Genomic DNA, 19204 nt, shown 5'->3' with positions numbered 1-19204 from the left:
ATTTCATATACTATGAGTAATTTCTCGTTGAATGTGACTTGTTACAATATTACACACAATTGGACATAATCACAGTAGAATGGAATATTTTTAATGATAACAATTACTATAACTTGATACAAAACGAAAGACCCTAAAAGATTATGGGTAGTGATAAATGCACATAATATTACACACAATTGGACATAATCACAATAGAATGGAATATTTTTAATGATAACAATTACTATAACATGAAACAAAACGAAACACCCTAAAAGGCATGAAAGAAGAGTAATTTTATTAAGAAAATGGTTATGAATAGTGATAAATGTACATGCATAATCGAACATTTTTTAACATTTTACATTGTTTTATAAATATTAATTTACAATTGTGCTATAATCATTAGCATTTGCACTCATGTCTTAATATTACAATAATCATAACTGCCTAGGAGTCTTTATGATTTAGAGGGAGGGAAATACAAATTATGAATACTACTAATAACAAGTAGAGAAAAATAAGATTATGAAGTTAAAATTTGCAAGTATCTCTCTAAACTCTAATATAATAAAAACCAGACATTTTTACGAATTATACTAACCCTCATCCAATATTCAGATGCATTCTAGTGATTAAATAACCCATAATTAGACAGATGACTACAGCTCAAACATAATTATAAACATATATTGATACAGAACATTATATAAATATCATTCTGTTCGTGCCAAATACTATATTCTGCTAGACCTAAACCCTAACAAAAGTAGCAGTATAAGCTGCAGTTGAGATACACAACAAGATGAAGAGAGCAGAGAAGCAACAAATAGTCATTCGTAATAAATAGTAGTAGCACCACAACATACAGCATGGACTCTTTAGCTTCTGTACATGAGAGTGTATCACTCGTTGAACGAGATCCAGATCCAACAAGGATCGCCATAAGCTGTCCAAACTCTATGTACATGTAAGAGTGTGACTGCTCTACTCTACCAAGGTCCGGTGAGTGTCCTCCTCAAGCATTTCTTTTTTCCGCCCCACGACTTATCCATCGTGTCCAAGATCTGATGGGAGAAAAAAACAAGGTCAGAAAGATATACCTTAGATATATTCAAGAGGAGCATGTGATTGTTTGCATTATTCAAACATGATCATTACTGCGAAAATAATTGATGAGAACTAATACCTGATTTTTCTGCATCTCCATATATTCTTCCTGCATTACCATTGAGAAAGATTGTTTGTCAACATCATCAAATTTTACTTCGATGTGTATATAGTTATTGACCAAGTACAGATGTTCACCTGACTTCTCCGCAGCTCACTGTTTAATTCTCTAAGGCTTGCAACTTCTGCTTCCAGTTCCAGAGTATAGGCCTGCATATTTTCGGTAGCATTATCATATGTATGCTCGGGAAATAGAAAAGGACAATGAGTTGACTAAAAGTTCACTCCTTTAGATGAAAGATATTTCACAGAGGTATGAAAACAATACAGAATCCCAACTAGTATCACACAATCACTTGAATATTATGCACTTGAGAATGATACATGAGCATACTTCTTGAGCATTCCATAAGCAAGTACTGTTGTTCATTGTCATATTACTGCAGCATGCCCACAATCATGTAACGGAACAATAAAGAAATAAATCCAGCAGTCCTAGGATTTCACTGGAACTTATATAAATAAACTAGCATGTTACCAATATCCATCCACAGTTTATTCATTCATACTATAGCCACATCAACAAGAAAATAGTGTATGGGCTTCATTAGATTACACAGGGAAGTGGACTTTTAATATTCAACTTTGGCTTACATGGTCCAGAGACAATTTTGAGAGGCGGAATCACTTTCGTCTCAACCTTCAGCCATTTAGATATACATTTACCAGAACACGTGTCAACAAATAAGTTCAAAACACACCAAAAGTAACCAATTAGTACAACTTCACCACAATGATAAGAAGAGAACACACAGGGTCATAACAGTGCAGATAAATACAAGATTCATATCTGCAATAATGAATCACCTGCTTTCTAGCTCGGGACCTGGCAGCAGACTCTCTGTTTTTTATCATTCTCCTCCGCCTTCTTTCGACCACTTTCTCCAAAGAGGCAGAGGATCTCCTGCCTGCCCTAGCTTCCCCAAAGTTATAAGGTGAAGGTGAAGGGGATGCAGAAGATGGCGTGCCTGAACTATTCTTAACAATACCATCCGCATATAAATTATTCCCAGGAGACCCTGTTCCAACTACTGCCCCATTGCTTAATCCACCCAAGACGAGTGCTCCACCAGGAATACGTGTGTTACTCAAACCATTCTTCATCTCCACCACCGCACCTTTTGTTCCTGAGCTAGGCAGCTGAGCATTGGTTCTCAGTTGTGTAGGCGAGGAGAAGGCTAAGGTTGTTTGCTTCGGAAATAGAGGCTGTAACTGTGGCTGGGGTTGCTGCTGCGAAGATGTTACAACGCTCATATTGATTCCTAAAGTAGGTGAATTAAGAACGATATTGTTCTGCTCTGTGAACTGGTTGCCCAACAAACCCTGACTCAAGGGTGGCTGTTGAAACCCTATATTGAGAGTAGAATTATTGCCACTTGATGGAGGTAAACCACCATAGAAACCAGTGCCATTTACCTTCCCAGGAGGTTGGGCATCTTCTCTAACCACACCAGCTAGAGCCAGAAACTCTTCCAGTGTCATCTCACCCAAAGTGGGCTGCCTCGGCCCCATATTTGGACCACCACTACCACTTGCAGATTTCGGAGCAACAGATTCTTTTAAGCAATCCTTCCACACTTCATCAACAGTTTTCTGGCTAAGCGTCCTCGGCAACGTCAAAGAGCCCTGCCTCTGCAAATTCCCACCAGGCACACTTCCATTTCCTCCATCAGTGCAAGATGCCAGAACCTGGCTCTCTTCAGCTGTCCAAATGCTCTTTAGAAGGTCCTCCATATTCATGGATCCAAACTCCTTTCCAGATCCACCCAAAGTATTCTGAAACTCTTCAAACGTTAGAGAATACACAGAAGACTGCCGAGCCAAGGGATAACTACCAGCCGATTTCCCACCACTGCCATCTTGTTGCACATTGTCTCCGAAGTTATTGAAGTTCATGTAGGACCCCATCGCTCCAAGTATGCAAGCAGTGGAGCCAGCAGCTGTGATCAAGTTCATCATCATTAGTATTTCACCAATAAAAACGAAGAAAACGGTAATAAAGCATTGTATCCACTCTCTGTGTGATAGCTAAGGACCACCGGCTGCATAATGAATTCAGAAAATATCATTTAAACCTCGTACGGACAATTAACCTACACATCATTTGATTGGAAGACTCAGAAAGAGTGTAGGCAATGAATGAAATCGGGTGAAATATTAATAACCAAGGCAAATCGCACTCACTACATATTAAGAGCATCCGCAGCGGTGGCGGTCGTCGCCACCGCCGTCCGTGCCAGCGGCAAGGAGAAGGGTCGCCGCCGCTGTGCTCGCGCCGCTGGCACGGCGCTGCTCGATGTATCGAGCACGTCCGTGCCAGCGGACGCACACGTGGCGGCATGGGATTGGGCAACGGCGTAGCCGTTGCATTCAAATTTTTTTTTTAAAAAAAAAATCGGTATTTAATTATAAATAATGCTAAAAAATAAAAAAAAAATTCCAAATCCCAAAAATATAGACGTTTTTTTCCCGTTTTTTCTGAATTTTTTTGATTTTTTTTTATTTTTTTTTCCCAAAATCATCTATAAATACACACATTCATCACTCATTTATCACATCAATTCATCTCTCATTCATAATTCTTATACAAACTATCAACACATTCAACCTTCACTCAAAACATCAAATGGATTTCACTCATCTCATGGCGGAAGCGGAGCGCGAAGAACAAGAATACTACGAACAACATCGTGCCGCTTACGAAGCATATATCGCGGCGAATACCCCCGCTCATCCTCCTCAACGCACTAGATCAAATCGCCGCTACATCCATCGTGACCGGGAGGGAGCCCACGAAAGGCTCGTTGCCGACTACTTTGCCGACCATCCGCGGTTTCCGGCAGATTACTTCAGGCGCCGTTTTCGCATGTCAAAGCGCTTGTTCATGCGAATTGTCAACACATTGTCCGCACGTGTTGAATACTTTCAAACAGGTGTAGATGCAGCCGGCCGGCAAAGTATCACGGCGTTGCAGAAGTGTACGTGTGCCATCCGACAACTCGCTACTGGGCAAACGGCCGACATCTTCGACGAGTATTTGCATATCGGTGAGTCCACTGGAATCCTTTGTTTAAAGAATTTTTGCGAGGGCGTTCGTTCTGCTTTTGGGGATGAATTCCTTCGGGCACCCACCACCGATGATTGCCAACGGTTGCTTCGTCTTCACGAATCAGTCCATGGCTTTCCCGGAATGCTTGGCAGCATTGACTGCATGCATTGGAGGTGGAAGAATTGCCCGACTGCTTGGAGGGGGCAACACTTAAGCGGTCACAAAGGCGGCGGCCCAACACTTATCCTTGAGGTGGTCGCCGACTATCGTCTATGGATTTGGCATGCATATTTTGGCGTTGCCGGATCCAACAACGACTTGAACGTGCTCTATTCTTCACCACTCTTCAATGATGTGATGAATGGTGTAGCACCGGCGATCGACTTCACCATCAACGGAAATACATACCGAATGGGTTACTATCTCGCCGATGGTATCTACCCAAGGTGGTCGACGTTCGTGAAGACGCTCCACAACCCGCACGACCCGAGACGGGTTCTTTTTGCGCAGCGTCAAGAGTCAGCGCGGAAGGACGTCGAAAGAGCCTTCGGGGTCCTTCAAGCTCGAGTCAACATTGTGAAGGCCCCGGCTCGGCTGTGGTACGTGAATAATATCGCCGACATCATGTTCACGTGTATTATATTACACAACATGATTATAGCCGACGAAGGGCCGAGGGCGGCTAGCTTCTACGACGAGGACGAAGCCGGAAGCTCAACAGCGAGGTCTCCCCCACGCCGAGGCGAGCATACTACGGTTGGCCAGAGGATCGAGACAAGACATACAATGCGCGATACTCGAATCCACAATCAACTACAAGAAGACCTAATCAACCACATGTGGACGAAATTCGGCAACAAGTAGTGGTTTTTTTAATTTTTAGGATTTTAATTATGTAATGTTTAATTTTATTTATCATTTGTAATATTTATTGTGGTTTTTAAATGAATTTTAATATTATGGAAATGTTATTGTTTAATTGAATTTTAAATTAATTGTGCTCGTCCTTGCGGAAGAACACAGTTGTGGGTGTTGTGCTCTTGCCAGATAGCAGGCATGAATAGTACCGCCCGTGCCCACAACCGTGCCGCTGGCAAGAGCACGGTTGTGGATGCTCTAAAATACTAAAAAGAGATATATGATGGTTTGATACTTAGCTTTAAAGTATTGACAAAACTATAGTGACCCAGCTTTTAATTGAATACTTACATCATAATTATGGCGTAAAACCCCTTTTTTATTCCTAAAACCACGCTTGATTATATGTACAAAGATCTTACTAAATCATATCTTTAATTTCAGATTTAAAAGCAATCACGAAGCAGAAACTTCAATCCATACTACACTTCATATTCTCAAGCAGTGACATACTCAATTATGATTTCCCTCAGGAAGAACTCCCCAGAAACCCAGTACAGCATCTGCATAATATTAAATTTCTCCATAATCATAAGCACTATTCATCATTCTTATTCGATTTTTTCTTTTCCAGAACTCATTTGCAGCTCGAAAACCAAAACGCATCTAATCACTCTGAAATTCAAGCTCTGAGATGATCTATCTTCACTTACGGAGTACCATTCATCACTAGTAATAGAGTGAAGAAGAAAAATAGAACGAGAACTCCAATCGATGATTATAAAAGGAGAATCAAAACATTTTCCTTAGTTTCTCGAGATCACTCAAAACACTCTCGATAAGCATAAATAGAAGATTTGTTGAAGATAAAATGTACGGACTCTTAGACCTAAAAAGCAAGCTCGATTCAGTTGTCCTTCACTAAACGCACAAATATTTTTTTTCAAAAATTAAATGATTTCCATAAATCTCAACATCAATTACAGATCACACTCATACGGATTCAATACCAACTTCGTAAACTGAAATTAATCAGAAAAGAAAAAAGAAAAAGAAGAATTAGAATTTGTACGAAGAGAAAGGGGAAAATAAAAGGGGGCCAAAAAAGAAGAAAAGGAAACGGAGGATTTACCCTTATAGGGAGAGAGAGATGGCGATCGTGTCGTTTCCTTCTTCTCCGCCGCTTGGATGATTGGTGGAGTCGACAAGTGTCTAGCGCTCCATCGCCACGACTCCTCCCCTTATTAATTTAAACCCATTTTCCGTCCATTTCATATTTTCCATTTTCCGCAATATTTTAATCCCTCTCTTATCGCGAAACCTGGACCAATCAGATTGTCGCTATGGGGTGGTGCCCGATGTGACTAACCAGCCAATCGCTTATCGCAACGTGGCGGAATCTGGAACGTCTGGGCGCCCGACAGGTTGAGTGGTGGCGGCATCTCATTGGCTAATTCGTAGTGAGAGAGTACGGAGTTGGGATTGTGCGCGTCGCGCGTGTATGTCAGGCGTCAGAGTGGCCCACTATTATGGAGGTGTGCGTGCAGTGCGCGCACTAAATTTTGGGGGATTTTTTCTCGAAAAGCGTGAGTGCGCCTACGTGCGCACTGTAGAGACTTGTGTAACTACAGCTGTTTAATTGTTTTGTCTATCCAGGGTTTCTAATTTTAGAACACGACAAATTATACCCCCCGCTGTCATTACATATGAAAACATTTAGTACTAATTCTTTAAATATTTTTGTATAATTTTGATAATACTTTTCTTAATTTAACCCTAATTATAAAATCTCATAGTATATTGTATCTTCATGCATAAACAAATACACGTGGCGAAACGTTTTGATTTCTTTTATAAGAAGTTTAACAGCATAAACTACTAACAAAAAAAAGTCAATGCAATTATAATGGTTTTTAAGTGCAATTTAACAGTTTTTGAACTGTGTGGACTATTGGATGATAAACTAAATGCAATTATATATAGTATTGAAACCTAAGTGCTTGGTCCTACAATGCAAAATCTTAGTTAATTGAGTCTTTAAATTACTTTTATGACAAACTGCCATTGATCAAATGTGATAAATCACCTTATTTTGGCTTAATTTTGTAGTTTCCGAAATAAAAACTGATGATAGATACCAAGAGTATATATCAATTTTATGAAGAATAATGTATGATAAGAGTTGGAACACGTGCCATACTAATGACCTTGTATTCTCCCACTAAACTATGAACAAAAAAAATCAAATATTCCTATACGTGCATCTAAACTTTATTTTTATTTCAAATGATTAGTTTCTAAAATTTTATTCATAATTACCGATGGCAACATTAAGTTAGGGTATCCACTACAGGGGCGGCGCGCCGGCAGCCCCCTTCCCGCCGCCGCCCCGCCAGATTATAGTAGGGAGGACGTCCGCCCCGAGGCGGACAAAATTTCCGGGGCGGAAGAGGCTTCGGCGTGTTTTGTGCGATGACGCGCCGGTCCCCGATCGCCACGCCTATAGGCGCGTCGGCCGCCCTCTGCGATTTTTTTTTAAAATTTTCGACATTTTTAGGGTTTAGATGGAGCTTGGAGAAGGAAGAAGGAAGAAGCAGTTTTGATTTTTGTGTGATTAAAATGAAAATTGGTTATAAAATTTCGAGGCTATTGGAAGTGTCCGCTTATAGTGGCGGAAACTTTTTTTTTTGGCGCGGACAAAAAAACTGGGGTTGTGAACAAAAAAGGGGTGGAGCTATTGAGGACGTCCGCCTTATAGTGGATACTCTTAAGAACGTAGAGCCCCTTGATTCACATATCACACACAAAGGTTACAAATCATACATATAAGTGGCTAAGATTAATTATAAATATGATGTCATATAACTCTAGAAATCTTATACATGAATCTTAATGGATCATTTGATTAATTAGTTTTATAGGAGGTGGATTTCAAATCAAGTCACGAATTGAAAGATAAATTTAAAAATATTTAGTGGAAATATCTCTATGACGTGGTTTGATAATGTTTTATAATGTTATATAGGATCTACTGTTATAATTTAATGACAGTGAACTTCCTATTTAATCCGAAGAAAGCCAAATATATTGGTTCTTTTTTAACCAAGAATGTTATCTATGTTGACCTTTTACACCACTCCTTTAGGAAATAAATTGAGGAATATTATTTAAAAAATGTAAAAAATACAGCAAGATTCACGCAACATGGGGAAAACTAGTACTCCCTCCGTCCCAAGCTACTCGCACTTATTTCCTTTTTGGGCGTCCCAAGTTACTTGCACTCTTTCCATTTTTAGTAAAAAATTTCACCTACAGCCGTCATTTTTGACTTTCCTATACACTCATTCCTTAATCTCCGTGACGAAAAGGAAAGGAGCGAGTAGCCCGGGACGGAGGGAGTATTTCTAAGGTCATCCACAACGATGTTCCTATACCGTTCATAAACCGTTCCTTAAACTACTATTTGCGGGCCCCATTGTACTTTTTTACTCCATTCCTTAACTAAGGAACGGAACCTGCAACCCTCCGTTCCTTAACTGTTCCTTAAATTACTATTCATTCAATTTCATTTCTTATTTTTATTTCCAACTCAATTCAATTAAAACAAACACACTTTATTAAAAAACACACAACATTAAAAAAAATTACAACTTAAACTTAAAAAAAATAAAAAACACACAATTAAAATCCTAAAAAAATAAAAAAACACACAATAAAAAACACACAATTAAACGTGGGAAAATAAAAAAACTACTCCGCCGGCTAATCATCCTCCGTAGGCGGTCGAGGTTGAGGGGGAGTCGGAAGGCCAAGTTGTGCTGCCATATGCACAATTCCGTTCCACCAGGCCGCGAATTGGGCGTACGAGAAGCGGGAAGTGTCCGCCATTGTGGCGGTCATGTACGCCACCATAAGTGTGTCCGAGCCTCCCCGCGAGCCTGATTCCGAGGCCGGCTGGCTTGATTCGCCTCGACCCTTCCTCGTTCTAGCCACCTTCGCCGCCTTCGTCCCTTGCGGCCGACGGCGCCCACGGCTGGATCTCCCGTATTCGCTGGCCGTACCCGCAAACACCTGCGGTTCACCCTCGCTGCCCTCCCCGATGTCACCAGACGAGTAGTTGCCGCTTGCCGTGTGCTTCGTGCGCTTTGAGGTTGAGCCCGAGCTGGAGCGGAGACCGCCGGCCCACCTTTACTCGTCCTTGACGAGCTTCCAAATATCAACAAATTTGAACTGTAGACCGGTGTCCTGGTGGAAGGCGCGCAAAGCCGCCCTCAGAATGTCGGCGCCCGAAGCTCCGCTTTGGTAGTGCGCCGCTTCGGCCGAGTAGATGCCGCAGAATTTTTTGACCTGTAAGTCAACTCGGCCAAAGTGAGCACGGAGCATTGTATATTTGCGCTTCCGAGCCCCTTTCGGCTTAGTCTGGTGGTAGACATCACGGACCTTTTCCCAGAAGCACTTGGCGGCTTGTTGATTCCCGACGATGGGATCGTACGAGACGGTGAGCCAGGCGTTGTACACCGCCTTTGTTTCTTCGTTGCTGTACGGATGCCGGCCCAGATCCTCTGGTTCCTCCTCCTGTTCCTCCTCCTCCTCCTCCTCGGCCGCCTCAGACGCAGCCCTGGAGCTTCCACCGCCTCGGCCTCCTCCCTGGGTGGGTTCAACGGGGATATCCTCCCGAATCTGGGACAATCCCTGAGAAGGCCGCGAGGCGGAGGGTCGAGCGGTAAAAATAAAAATAAAAAAATAAATAAATAAACGGTATAAAAAAAACGGTAATAATACCGTTAAAATTTTTTTTATATAAAATCGATTTTTTTTTAAAAAATAATTATTGCGTCAGCACGTGACGTCGCCCACTCGCCGTCCCGCGAGTGGGCGACACGCACGACGCGGGGAGAGCCACGTCGCCGAAGTGCGTGGCGGCACGGACCGTGCCGCGGGTCGTGCCGTCGGCACCCGGCACGGCTTGGGAACGGCTCCTCGACGACACCATGCACCGCAATGCGTTCCGCTGCGAAGTCGTTCCGGCGGAACGGCCCGCGGAACGCCGGCGGCCGCGTTGCGGGTGTTCTAAGTCACATTACATTATATATGTAGTCATTAAAGTAGTTACATGTGTAAGATTCGGATAAAATAATCCTAAATCTAAAATTAGAATCAATCTTGTCTCGTAGTATAAAATATATAATACTAGTTATTATCATATTTTTGGAAGAAACCTTATTGTAATATATGACAAATTTAATATATACATAACAATCTCTGTCGATGTTACATGGAATATATCGTGGATAAATATTTATTTTAAAATAACTGACAATACTCCAAATAAATAGACCAGCTTATGATTCATTTATTGCATTGTTAGACCCTCTGCAATGCTGTTTTTTATCCGTCCCTTAACCGTCTCTTAAATTATTATTTTTGGGCCACACTATACTTTTTACTCCATCTCTTAAATAAGGGACAGAACCTGCAACCCTCCATCTCTTATCCGTCTTTTAACCATCTCTTAAATTACTATTCATTCATTTTTATTTTTTATTTTTATTTCCAACAAATTCAATTAATAAAAAACACACTTCATTAAATAAAATAAAATTACAACATAAAATAAAAATACAACTTAAAATTCAAAAAAATAAAAAACACATAATTAAAATCCTAAAAAAATAAAAATTACATAATTTAAAATACAATTTTATAGAAAATAAAAAAAACTACTCCGCCAGCGAATTATCCCCCGAAGGCGGTGGAGGTGCACTGAAGCCACCTGTAGGCGGAATACCAAGTTGTCTTGCCATAAACTCAATTCCGGCAAGATAGGCTTGGTATTGGGGAGGCGTCATGCGGGAAGTGTCCGCCATTGTGGCGGTCATGTACATGGATATTAGGGAGTTCGAGGGTGCCCCCGAGCCCGAGCCCGCCTGGCTTGATTCGGCTCGGCCCCTCCTCCCTCTAGCCGCCTTCGTAGCATATCTCCCTTGCGGCCGACGGCGCCCACGGGAGGACCCCCGGCATCGTCTGTCGTGCCCTCAACCTCCTGCGAGGCAAACTCTTGTGCGGCGCTGCCAGAACCGCCCTCACTAGACGAGTATTGGCCACCCGCCGAGTGCTTCGTGCGCTTCGAGGTCGAGCCCGAGCTGGACCGGATACCGCCGGCCCACCTTTCCTCGTCTTTGATGACCTCCCAAACATCGACATGTTTGAATTGTTTGGCGGTGTCGTCGAAGTAGACTCGCAAAACCGACCTCAGAATGTCGGCTCCCGTGGCTCCGCTTTGGTAATGAGCCGCTTCACTCTTGTAGATGGCGCAGAATTTTTTGACCTCTTTGTCGACTCGGTCAAAGTGAGCGCAGAGCATCTTAAATGTGCGGCGGTGGGACCCCTTCGGCTTAATCTCGTGGTAGGCCTCGATGACCTTTTCCCAGAAACACTTCCGGGATTGTTGATTCCCGACGATGGGGTCGTACGAGACGCTGATCCAGGCGTTGTACACAGCCAGCGTTTCCTTGGGGCTGTACGGATGCCGGCCTAGATCTTCCTCCTCCTCCTCGTTCGCCTTCCCCTCCGCCCTGGAGCTTCCAGCGCATCGGCCTCCTCCACCGCCTCGGCCTCCTTCAGGAGTGGGTTCAACCGAATAATCATCCCGAATCTGGGATAATCCCTGCGAATACCTCGGGGCGGAGGGACGGACGTATGCATCCACATCAAAATGGGGTGGTTGGTACCCCCCCGGCGTCAACGAACCCTGGCTGCCCGGCATCGACGAACCGGAACCACCAACCAGGACATTGTACATGCCCCCAGTCGCCGAACGCGTTGATGTCAAACTCGCCGGAGCCGCCACCGCCAGAGTTTCCGTCGCCGGACATTTTGTGATGATTGGTTAGATGAAAATTGAAGAGGAAATGGAGATGATTTGGAAAGAATAGATGTGTATTTGTGTGTGAAATGAGGATGAATTAGGAGTATTTATAGAGTAAAAAAATATAAAATAATAAAAAATAAAATAAAAAACGGTCGAAAAACGGTAATATTACCGTTTTTTGATTTTTGATTTATTTATTTTTTAAAATTCGAATTTAAAAAAAATATTTATTGCATCAGCGTGACGATGCCCACTCGCTGGCCGGCGAGTGGGCGTCACGCATGGCGCGGGAGCGCGCCACGTTGCGCGGGCGCGTGGCGAGACGGCTCACCATCCGTCTCGGCGAGACGGGACGCTCGGCGGGCTGGGGACGAGACGGGACGCTGCAACGCGTCTCGCCGCCATCTCGTCCCGGCGTGACGGGTTACGAGCCACCCGCTTGACTCGTTGCGGGTGGCCTTATCCTTTCAAGGCTTGGTAGATCATCTACCCAGCTACTCTTTTTATTTTCTTTATCTCAATCTACATTGATTACGTTTTTTTTATTTTTAAATTTTAATTTTAATTTTATTTTTTTTCCAGTAAAAGCATGAACTATGATTCCTTTCCAAAGTGGGTGACGATTCTTTTCACCAATAAGGTTTTTTAAGTTGTTGGAAGTTTGTGTTATCCTATGTTGAATCAGTACACACATATGTTGTGGTATTTAAGTGAAAAGTTTTTCCAGTGTTTAACAATTTTCTTAAGATACAGAGGTCACATGTACATTATATATAGGATAGTGTTGATAAATAATTAAATCATAGTAACTCATAAGTAGAGTCCAATTTCCAACTATTAGAGAAAAAAATAGAAGGATGATATTGAATTTTAAAATTCTCGCATGTGGTGGTAATTTAAAGGGCATTTTGGTTCATTCCAAGAGTAAAATAATCTTTTTAAATTTGGAATGCACTGTTTTCCTTTTGAAATGATCTACCTTGTCTGACATAATAAATCGTTTAAATCAGATCTGAAATAGCTACGAAATGACCTAACTATATCCATGTAATGACCTTATTCTCGTTAATTATATTACACAGAATTAATAAAATGAATATACTGCCTCTTGTATGAACTAAGATGGTCTAAAAATAATCTCTGTATTTTCAAACTTTACTGACCACAAATTAACCAAACTTTATGATTTAATTGGCTATTACCACTTGAAAGAATAGCTAATATCATCTCTATCAAGTAATACTTCAAATATTTCAGAAAAAAAGAAAGCGATGTTCTACTGACTGGGCTGTTAAATGTTAGTTCACTAAATACGAAGCCCAATTTTATTACAACCAAGTTTTTCACTCGCTTGGGAAATTTTGTTTTAAATTGTAAACACACAAACTTCGTCACATTGTTAATATAGGTGATTAAAATTGTAAAATACTAATAGTACAAACCTTTTCCAAATTTTATAGCTTAGTGATACTGATATGCCTCAAATCAACTAACCTGTAGTTCTAATTCAAATATAATCATCAGTAATTATGTAATTCAAAAGTAGGAATTAGGACCTTAGGTTTATGCGGAAGTTTATCAAATTAAAATTTGTATGCGTCACAAATTATCGCACCCAAGCATAAGCGGATACAATTGTTTTTAACCATAGAGTGGAAGCAGCATGAATGTATAGTATAAATATATGATGAAACAACTATAAATCAAACTGAATAAAACCATCACTCATCAAACAATTACTAGAAATACGACGCCATATATCCTCCATTTTTTCGGTAAGAGATGAAATATTATTTCTAACGAGTTACAATCATTTTTCTTCATTGAAATCAATCTTCAGTAAAAACTCAATAGAAAAACATGCCACACATTGACGGGCTGGGCCAGGCAGTTGACTCGTTAGCAAAAACCCCGTGGAATTGAAAATTTCTAACACAGCATATTACCTCCAAGGTAGGACTTTACTCATACTAAAAAAACACGTACCATGTTCATGTATTGTGCTGGTGTAACTGGCCTTTGAGTTAGCCAACACAGATAACTTCCGTACTAAATACGAGATAACGACTGCTATGAGGATGTGGGGCTGCCATATGTAACATGAAACGGGGTGAGGAGATAAGAGTTGGATGGGGGGTTGTTGGAGTAGCATAACGGGTTCATGAAAGAAAAAGTTTCATGTAGGGGATGTATTGTTTTAGGAAGCTCAAGAAAGGCTGATGGGGTTCTTGCACAGCTTTTCTAACTCGGTTTCCAGAACTTTAAAAAGGTTTTGCTTCGTTCGCTTATAAATCCAAGCTTTGTCTTTCTGATCCCAGTCAAAACGGGACGGGCCACTGCAGAAGCAATTGAGACAGCAACAATTGAACTATGGATGTGAAGAAAACATAGTGCAAGTGGAAAAGGAATTTTTAAGCATGTAGAGCAAGGAGATTACTCATCATCAATTCATCATCATCATCATCATAATCAAGACAGAACTCATCCATTTAGTCAAAAATGGAGCAGAATGTCACATCTTTGAGAGAGCAAAAACATAATTCCTTTACTCATGCAAACTAATGAAGTACTCCCAATTCAGTTTAATTGCAATGTTATATGATTTCTCGACATGAATACTTTGCACTGAAAAAATCAATCTGGACCACCTTAAGCATTGACTTTCATATATTTAGAATAAATATAGCTAATTATTTGATTATAATAACCTTAAGCTGTTGCTCTAAAGTTAGTTATATTTTTCTCCTCCTTCAATTTATCATTTTTCAAATTGCAACTGCGCTTCCCATGTTATTCTTCCTATTAGCAAGCAAGATTAAAGTACCTTATGTCAAGTTCAAGTTCACGTTCATGTACCTATTTAACAAATACATGAGATAAACAGTCAATATAAACCTTTTTTTATTATTAAAATTGGCATTCTTATGACAACATAGGGTATGCCATATGTATGGCACAGAGTCCAAAAGCCCATGAGACGTAACAATTAACACCACCGAAATCAAACTTGATCTTCACTATGATCAACTTACTCCAAAATGTAGATTGAAAGAATGCACATGAATTCTTGTAACTATATGGTGTTCAGTTTTTAGCAAATGCATCATGACAGACCATTACAATCACACTGACCTTCATATTCTTCTCACGCCATGGTCCACAATAACACAAGATTCAGAACTCAAATTATAAGCCAAAGCAACATCTCCTTGGGAACCAAGATCACAAATCAAGACAGCATTCTAAAACCAGAAGCCTGTAACTCTGATTAAGTCAGAAACATAATTACCTCACTGGAGATGACATCCAAATCTGTCTATTTGGCGTTTGCTTGTTTATGACATAAGTCCCCAAATCCCCAAGCTTTAAAGTCAGGACCTCATTCTGAAAAATGAACACATAGTAGCATCATAAACTGATAGAAAAGCGTTTCAAAAATTTTAACATATCCATGCAAGTTAGTCCGTCTCACCCCGTAGTCAACGTCAAATCCATCAATATCCACAGAATCACCATATTCCTACAGCAGCCAACGGAACCATCAAAACAATCAATAAACTCGTATAGTATAACTAACATAGGACACAGCACAAACACTCGCACTGCATTTGGTTTCTGAGCAGAAGATCCATTTCCATATAGTATTCGATTAGTTAATGCATTAATCAACATCCGATTGATTCAATTTGAAAATACCATATCATTTTATGTTGTTTCCAGCACTAATATCACCTTAACGCTATCATTTTCATTCTAATTTCACCAGTGAAATTCACATTAACATTTGATCCAGATTTCGAAAAATATATACCTCGAGCTTCTCAAGCAGATCATGGATGGTGGAATTAGCTAGCTTGTGATACTCTTCCTCTGTCAACAAAGAGCTGCAAAAAATACACATAATCCAAATCACGAAGTTTAACACCAAAAAATAAAATATCAGTCATTTCTCGACTAAACCGAGCTTCCATTTCCTCAATCCCTTTGACTAAACAAACAAATTTTCAAAATCAAACGTTTCCACTTGAGCTATAACATTAAAATACCAATTCAATTAATAATTGATTCATTTCCTAGTCAAATAAAAGGATAACAAGAGGAATAAAAAAATCTTCCTGATCAAACTTTTTCCCCAATCACCAACAACGAACTAAGGATTTTCACACTCACCTATAGTTAACCGCGGCAGGTACATGCGATTCCTCCTCTGTGAGAGAGGAGAAGCGGCGGCGGGAGATGATATTGAACGAGAAATTTGGGCGCGAATAGCTGGCAGAAGTTGATGATTCAGCTGGGTAGTTAGAGAGAGAAAACAGTGACAAATTTTGGGTCGCTTCGATTGAATTAGACGACGATTGTAGAGAGCTCAGAGCTCTGAACACCGTTCGTCTCAGCGATCGAGTCGCCATATTTTCTCGATATCTCAGTAGCCGGGAAAAGGATGAATTGAAGCTAAAATATGATACTATTATTACCCTGGTTTTCTGATTTTTTTTCTCTTTTTTGTTGGGCCTAATTATTTACGTTAACCGAATTAAATCATCTAACAAAATTGTATTAACACTAATTACAGTTGTACTCTCCGTTCGTCTCAGCGATCGATTTACAGTTGTACTTTCCATTTTTTTCCAATAATAATCCTGATATATTTATTTATTTTTGGTTTGAATATTCATGATAAATTTATTGTTATAATAATTATGAGAATAGTTTATGATTTGGGAATTATGAAGCTTCGAAGGCGGCAATTAGAGAATTATGAAACTTGATACAAACTAAACTCCAATCCTCCCTTATCACTATATGTTCTACCATCTCTTTTTTTCGTGTGTCCCAGGGTTGCGTTGAGACGGTATACCATATCAAGGGTAAATATGAGGCTCATGGTTGCGTTGAGACGGTATACCATATCAAGGGTAAATATGAGGCTCGTAATCATGGTAGCAAACCAGAAGATGCTAGCGGTCAATCAACGCCTCGTAAACGTTTGGACTAGGAACGAGTGAGTGAGTCTCCATTACTCTGAGATACTTCTCCGCTTCCTCCAATCTCCCACTCTCACAGAGGCTGATAATGGCTGAACTGAGAGATTCGGTACGAGGGATTGATCTGTATCCCATCTCACACAGCACCTTCATAAGCCCCTCCTCCTCATCGTCTCTACAATAACCCAAAACAAGATAAGAATACGTCCTCTCATCCGGAGAAAACCCTCTGTCCAACAACACAGTCAGCATCTCATCAGCTGCCTTCGTCTTCTCATTCCCACATAACCCCCCAAACATCACACCAACAGCTCCCAAACTAGGAACGAATCCGAGCTTCATCATACGTTTGCAAAACTCTAAACTCTCATCTAACCTTCCATCTAAACAACAACCTTCAATCATCCTATTCAAGGACTCCTCCGAAGGCTTGAACCCTGCCCGTTCCATCTCTTCCAACACCTCAATCGCCCTATCAACTCTCCCCATGTCACAATATGCCCCAACAAACAAACTACACACAACAGCATTATCCTCAAATCCTCTCTTGAGCATTTCCTCATATATTTCTCGAGCAGCATCTAAATCACCCATCTTAATCTTCGCAAAGACAACCAACGAGTACGATACTGTATCCAAGATCATGTTCTTCTGTAACATGTGTTTCAACACCACCAAACCATCTTCAACCCTACCCCCCTCAATCATCTCATACACCAGACACGTATTCACTATTAATTGAGGAATCGAACACCTTTTCCCCTGTATACTATCTACAATCCCGAGAAATTTCCCCAATTTCCCCTCTTTACACAATGTGCTAACCATGATCCTCATAGTAACCTCATTTGGGACTTTTCTTCTCTTAATCATGAGCTCATAAACACCCCAAACTAATCCCACATTCCCACTCTTTTGCAAGACATGAAGCAGAGTATTGAAGCTAATCACGCTCAGCACAAACCCATTATCAAACAACAATTCACAAGCATCAATAATACCATCAACGATTCTCAATTTAGCACATGCCTGCACGAACAAATCGAAGACCAGTGGAACCGAATCAACAACCCCATAAGTCTCCATCAATGAATCCAGAATAGGAAATATCTGATAATTACCTTCCAAATCGCTTTTCTCCAAAATTGACTCAAACATTGCTTTTGCATCCTTGATTAGCCCCCCTTTCACTAAAATGTGGATAATCAAGCAGTAATTCGAAAGCTCATGCTCCAAATTAACTTCTTTCGATGTCCAATGGAAAAATTTTAGGGCTTTTCTCGAATTAATCGGCTCCTTGAGCTGCAACAGGATATTTGCAACTAAAGGGTTTGTGAAATTGACTGAACCAAATTTTTGTGAGAGGGTTTTCCAGCTTTCGCCTCTGTTTAAGGAGTCGATTATGGACGTGATCCCATTGTTGCTATCATTGGCTTTGGGTTCCGATAATGTATGGACTAAAGGGGGAAATGAAAGCGAGATGCCGAAATGAATTGATTTTTTGCGGGAAAATGTTCGAATCATTTTAGCCATATGATGAGGATCCTGCAAATCAGTCAAATAAAGAGAAAAAAAAATCCCTTAGAATGAAATTGTCTAGAATTGCTTGATTTCCCCCAAATTTATGTATAAGGAAATACTCCTAGCAGAAACATGAAACCCACTTCACAACCTCAACCGGCGACACATTGAAATTTCCAATGAATTCAATCCAACATAAGATTCATGACAAAACAACACAAAATCTATCAGACATACCTTGGCCTCGACGGGCGGAGCGTATTACCGGGTAGACGCAGTGGAAGCTTCTAAAATTGGTACGAGAGAGAGAGAGAGAGAGAGAGAGAGAGAGAGAGGGCTTGACGACATAAATAGGGGTGAGAAAAAAACAGGAAACCTAATATCCGAACCGAACCAAACCGAAATTTTAAAATTCAGTTCGGTTATTTCGGTTTTCGGTTCGGTTCGGTTCGGTTTTGAAAATACAAAAATTTCGGTTTTTCGGTTCAGTTCGGTTCGGGCGAAGAAAAAAACCGAATAACCGAATTTATTTAATTATTTATTTTATTATATATATGTTACTATTATTTAATTATAACTAAAAGTAAAAGCCCTAATTGGAAACTCACGTTTCTGAAAAAACCGAATAACCAAATAACCGAATTTATTTAATTATTTATTTTATTATATATATGTTACTATTATTTAATTGAAACTATTGAAGACATT

The 19204-nt window shown here is 40.5% G+C and overlaps 3 protein-coding genes across 5 annotated transcripts; all 3 read right to left on the bottom strand.

Moving 5' to 3' along the window:
- Positions 1–645: 645 nt before the first annotated feature.
- Positions 646–6395, bottom strand: LOC121756193 (ABSCISIC ACID-INSENSITIVE 5-like protein 7). 2 transcript variants are annotated; one of them, XM_042151677.1, is made up of 5 exons: positions 6252–6395; positions 2020–3152; positions 1291–1362; positions 1172–1201; positions 646–1049 (listed from the first exon to the last, which is right to left on the bottom strand). In XM_042151677.1, the coding sequence occupies exons 2-5, from the start codon at positions 3118–3120 to the stop codon at positions 975–977; spliced, it is 1278 nt and encodes a 425-aa protein (XP_042007611.1). In that variant the 5' UTR covers positions 3121–3152; positions 6252–6395; the 3' UTR covers positions 646–974. The 2 variants fall into 2 exon arrangements, with proteins under 2 accessions (XP_042007611.1, XP_042007612.1); XM_042151678.1 differs by lacking the exon at positions 6252–6395 and adding an exon at positions 5633–6208.
- Positions 6396–13660: 7265 nt separating this feature from the next.
- On the bottom strand, positions 13661–16569 carry LOC121756226 (frataxin, mitochondrial-like). 2 transcript variants are annotated; one of them, XR_006040902.1, is made up of 6 exons: positions 16161–16569; positions 15802–15874; positions 15463–15510; positions 15280–15374; positions 15123–15198; positions 14188–14326 (listed from the first exon to the last, which is right to left on the bottom strand). XR_006040902.1 is itself a non-coding variant. In XM_042151719.1 (5 exons), exons 1-5 carry the CDS (start codon positions 16397–16399, stop codon positions 14197–14199), a joined length of 585 nt encoding a protein of 194 aa, XP_042007653.1. In that variant the 5' UTR covers positions 16400–16569; the 3' UTR covers positions 13661–14196. The 2 variants fall into 2 exon arrangements, 1 of the variants encoding a protein (XP_042007653.1); XM_042151719.1 differs by lacking the exon at positions 15123–15198 and having other exon boundaries at positions 13661–14326.
- A 138-nt stretch (positions 16570–16707) lies between these two features.
- Positions 16708–18829, bottom strand: LOC121756225 (pentatricopeptide repeat-containing protein At1g66345, mitochondrial-like). The gene is made up of 2 exons (XM_042151717.1): positions 18734–18829; positions 16708–18520 (listed from the first exon to the last, which is right to left on the bottom strand). The coding sequence occupies exon 2, from the start codon at positions 18506–18508 to the stop codon at positions 16949–16951; it is 1560 nt and encodes a 519-aa protein (XP_042007651.1). The 5' UTR covers positions 18509–18520; positions 18734–18829; the 3' UTR covers positions 16708–16948.
- Between the last annotated feature and the right edge of the window lie 375 nt (positions 18830–19204).

Source organism: Salvia splendens, chromosome 11 (genome assembly GCF_004379255.2).
Source record: "Salvia splendens isolate huo1 chromosome 11, SspV2, whole genome shotgun sequence".
Classification (NCBI taxonomy): domain Eukaryota; kingdom Viridiplantae; phylum Streptophyta; class Magnoliopsida; order Lamiales; family Lamiaceae; genus Salvia; species Salvia splendens.
Note: the sequence above shows the minus strand (reverse complement) of the source record. Positions and strands in the feature narration are given on the sequence as shown.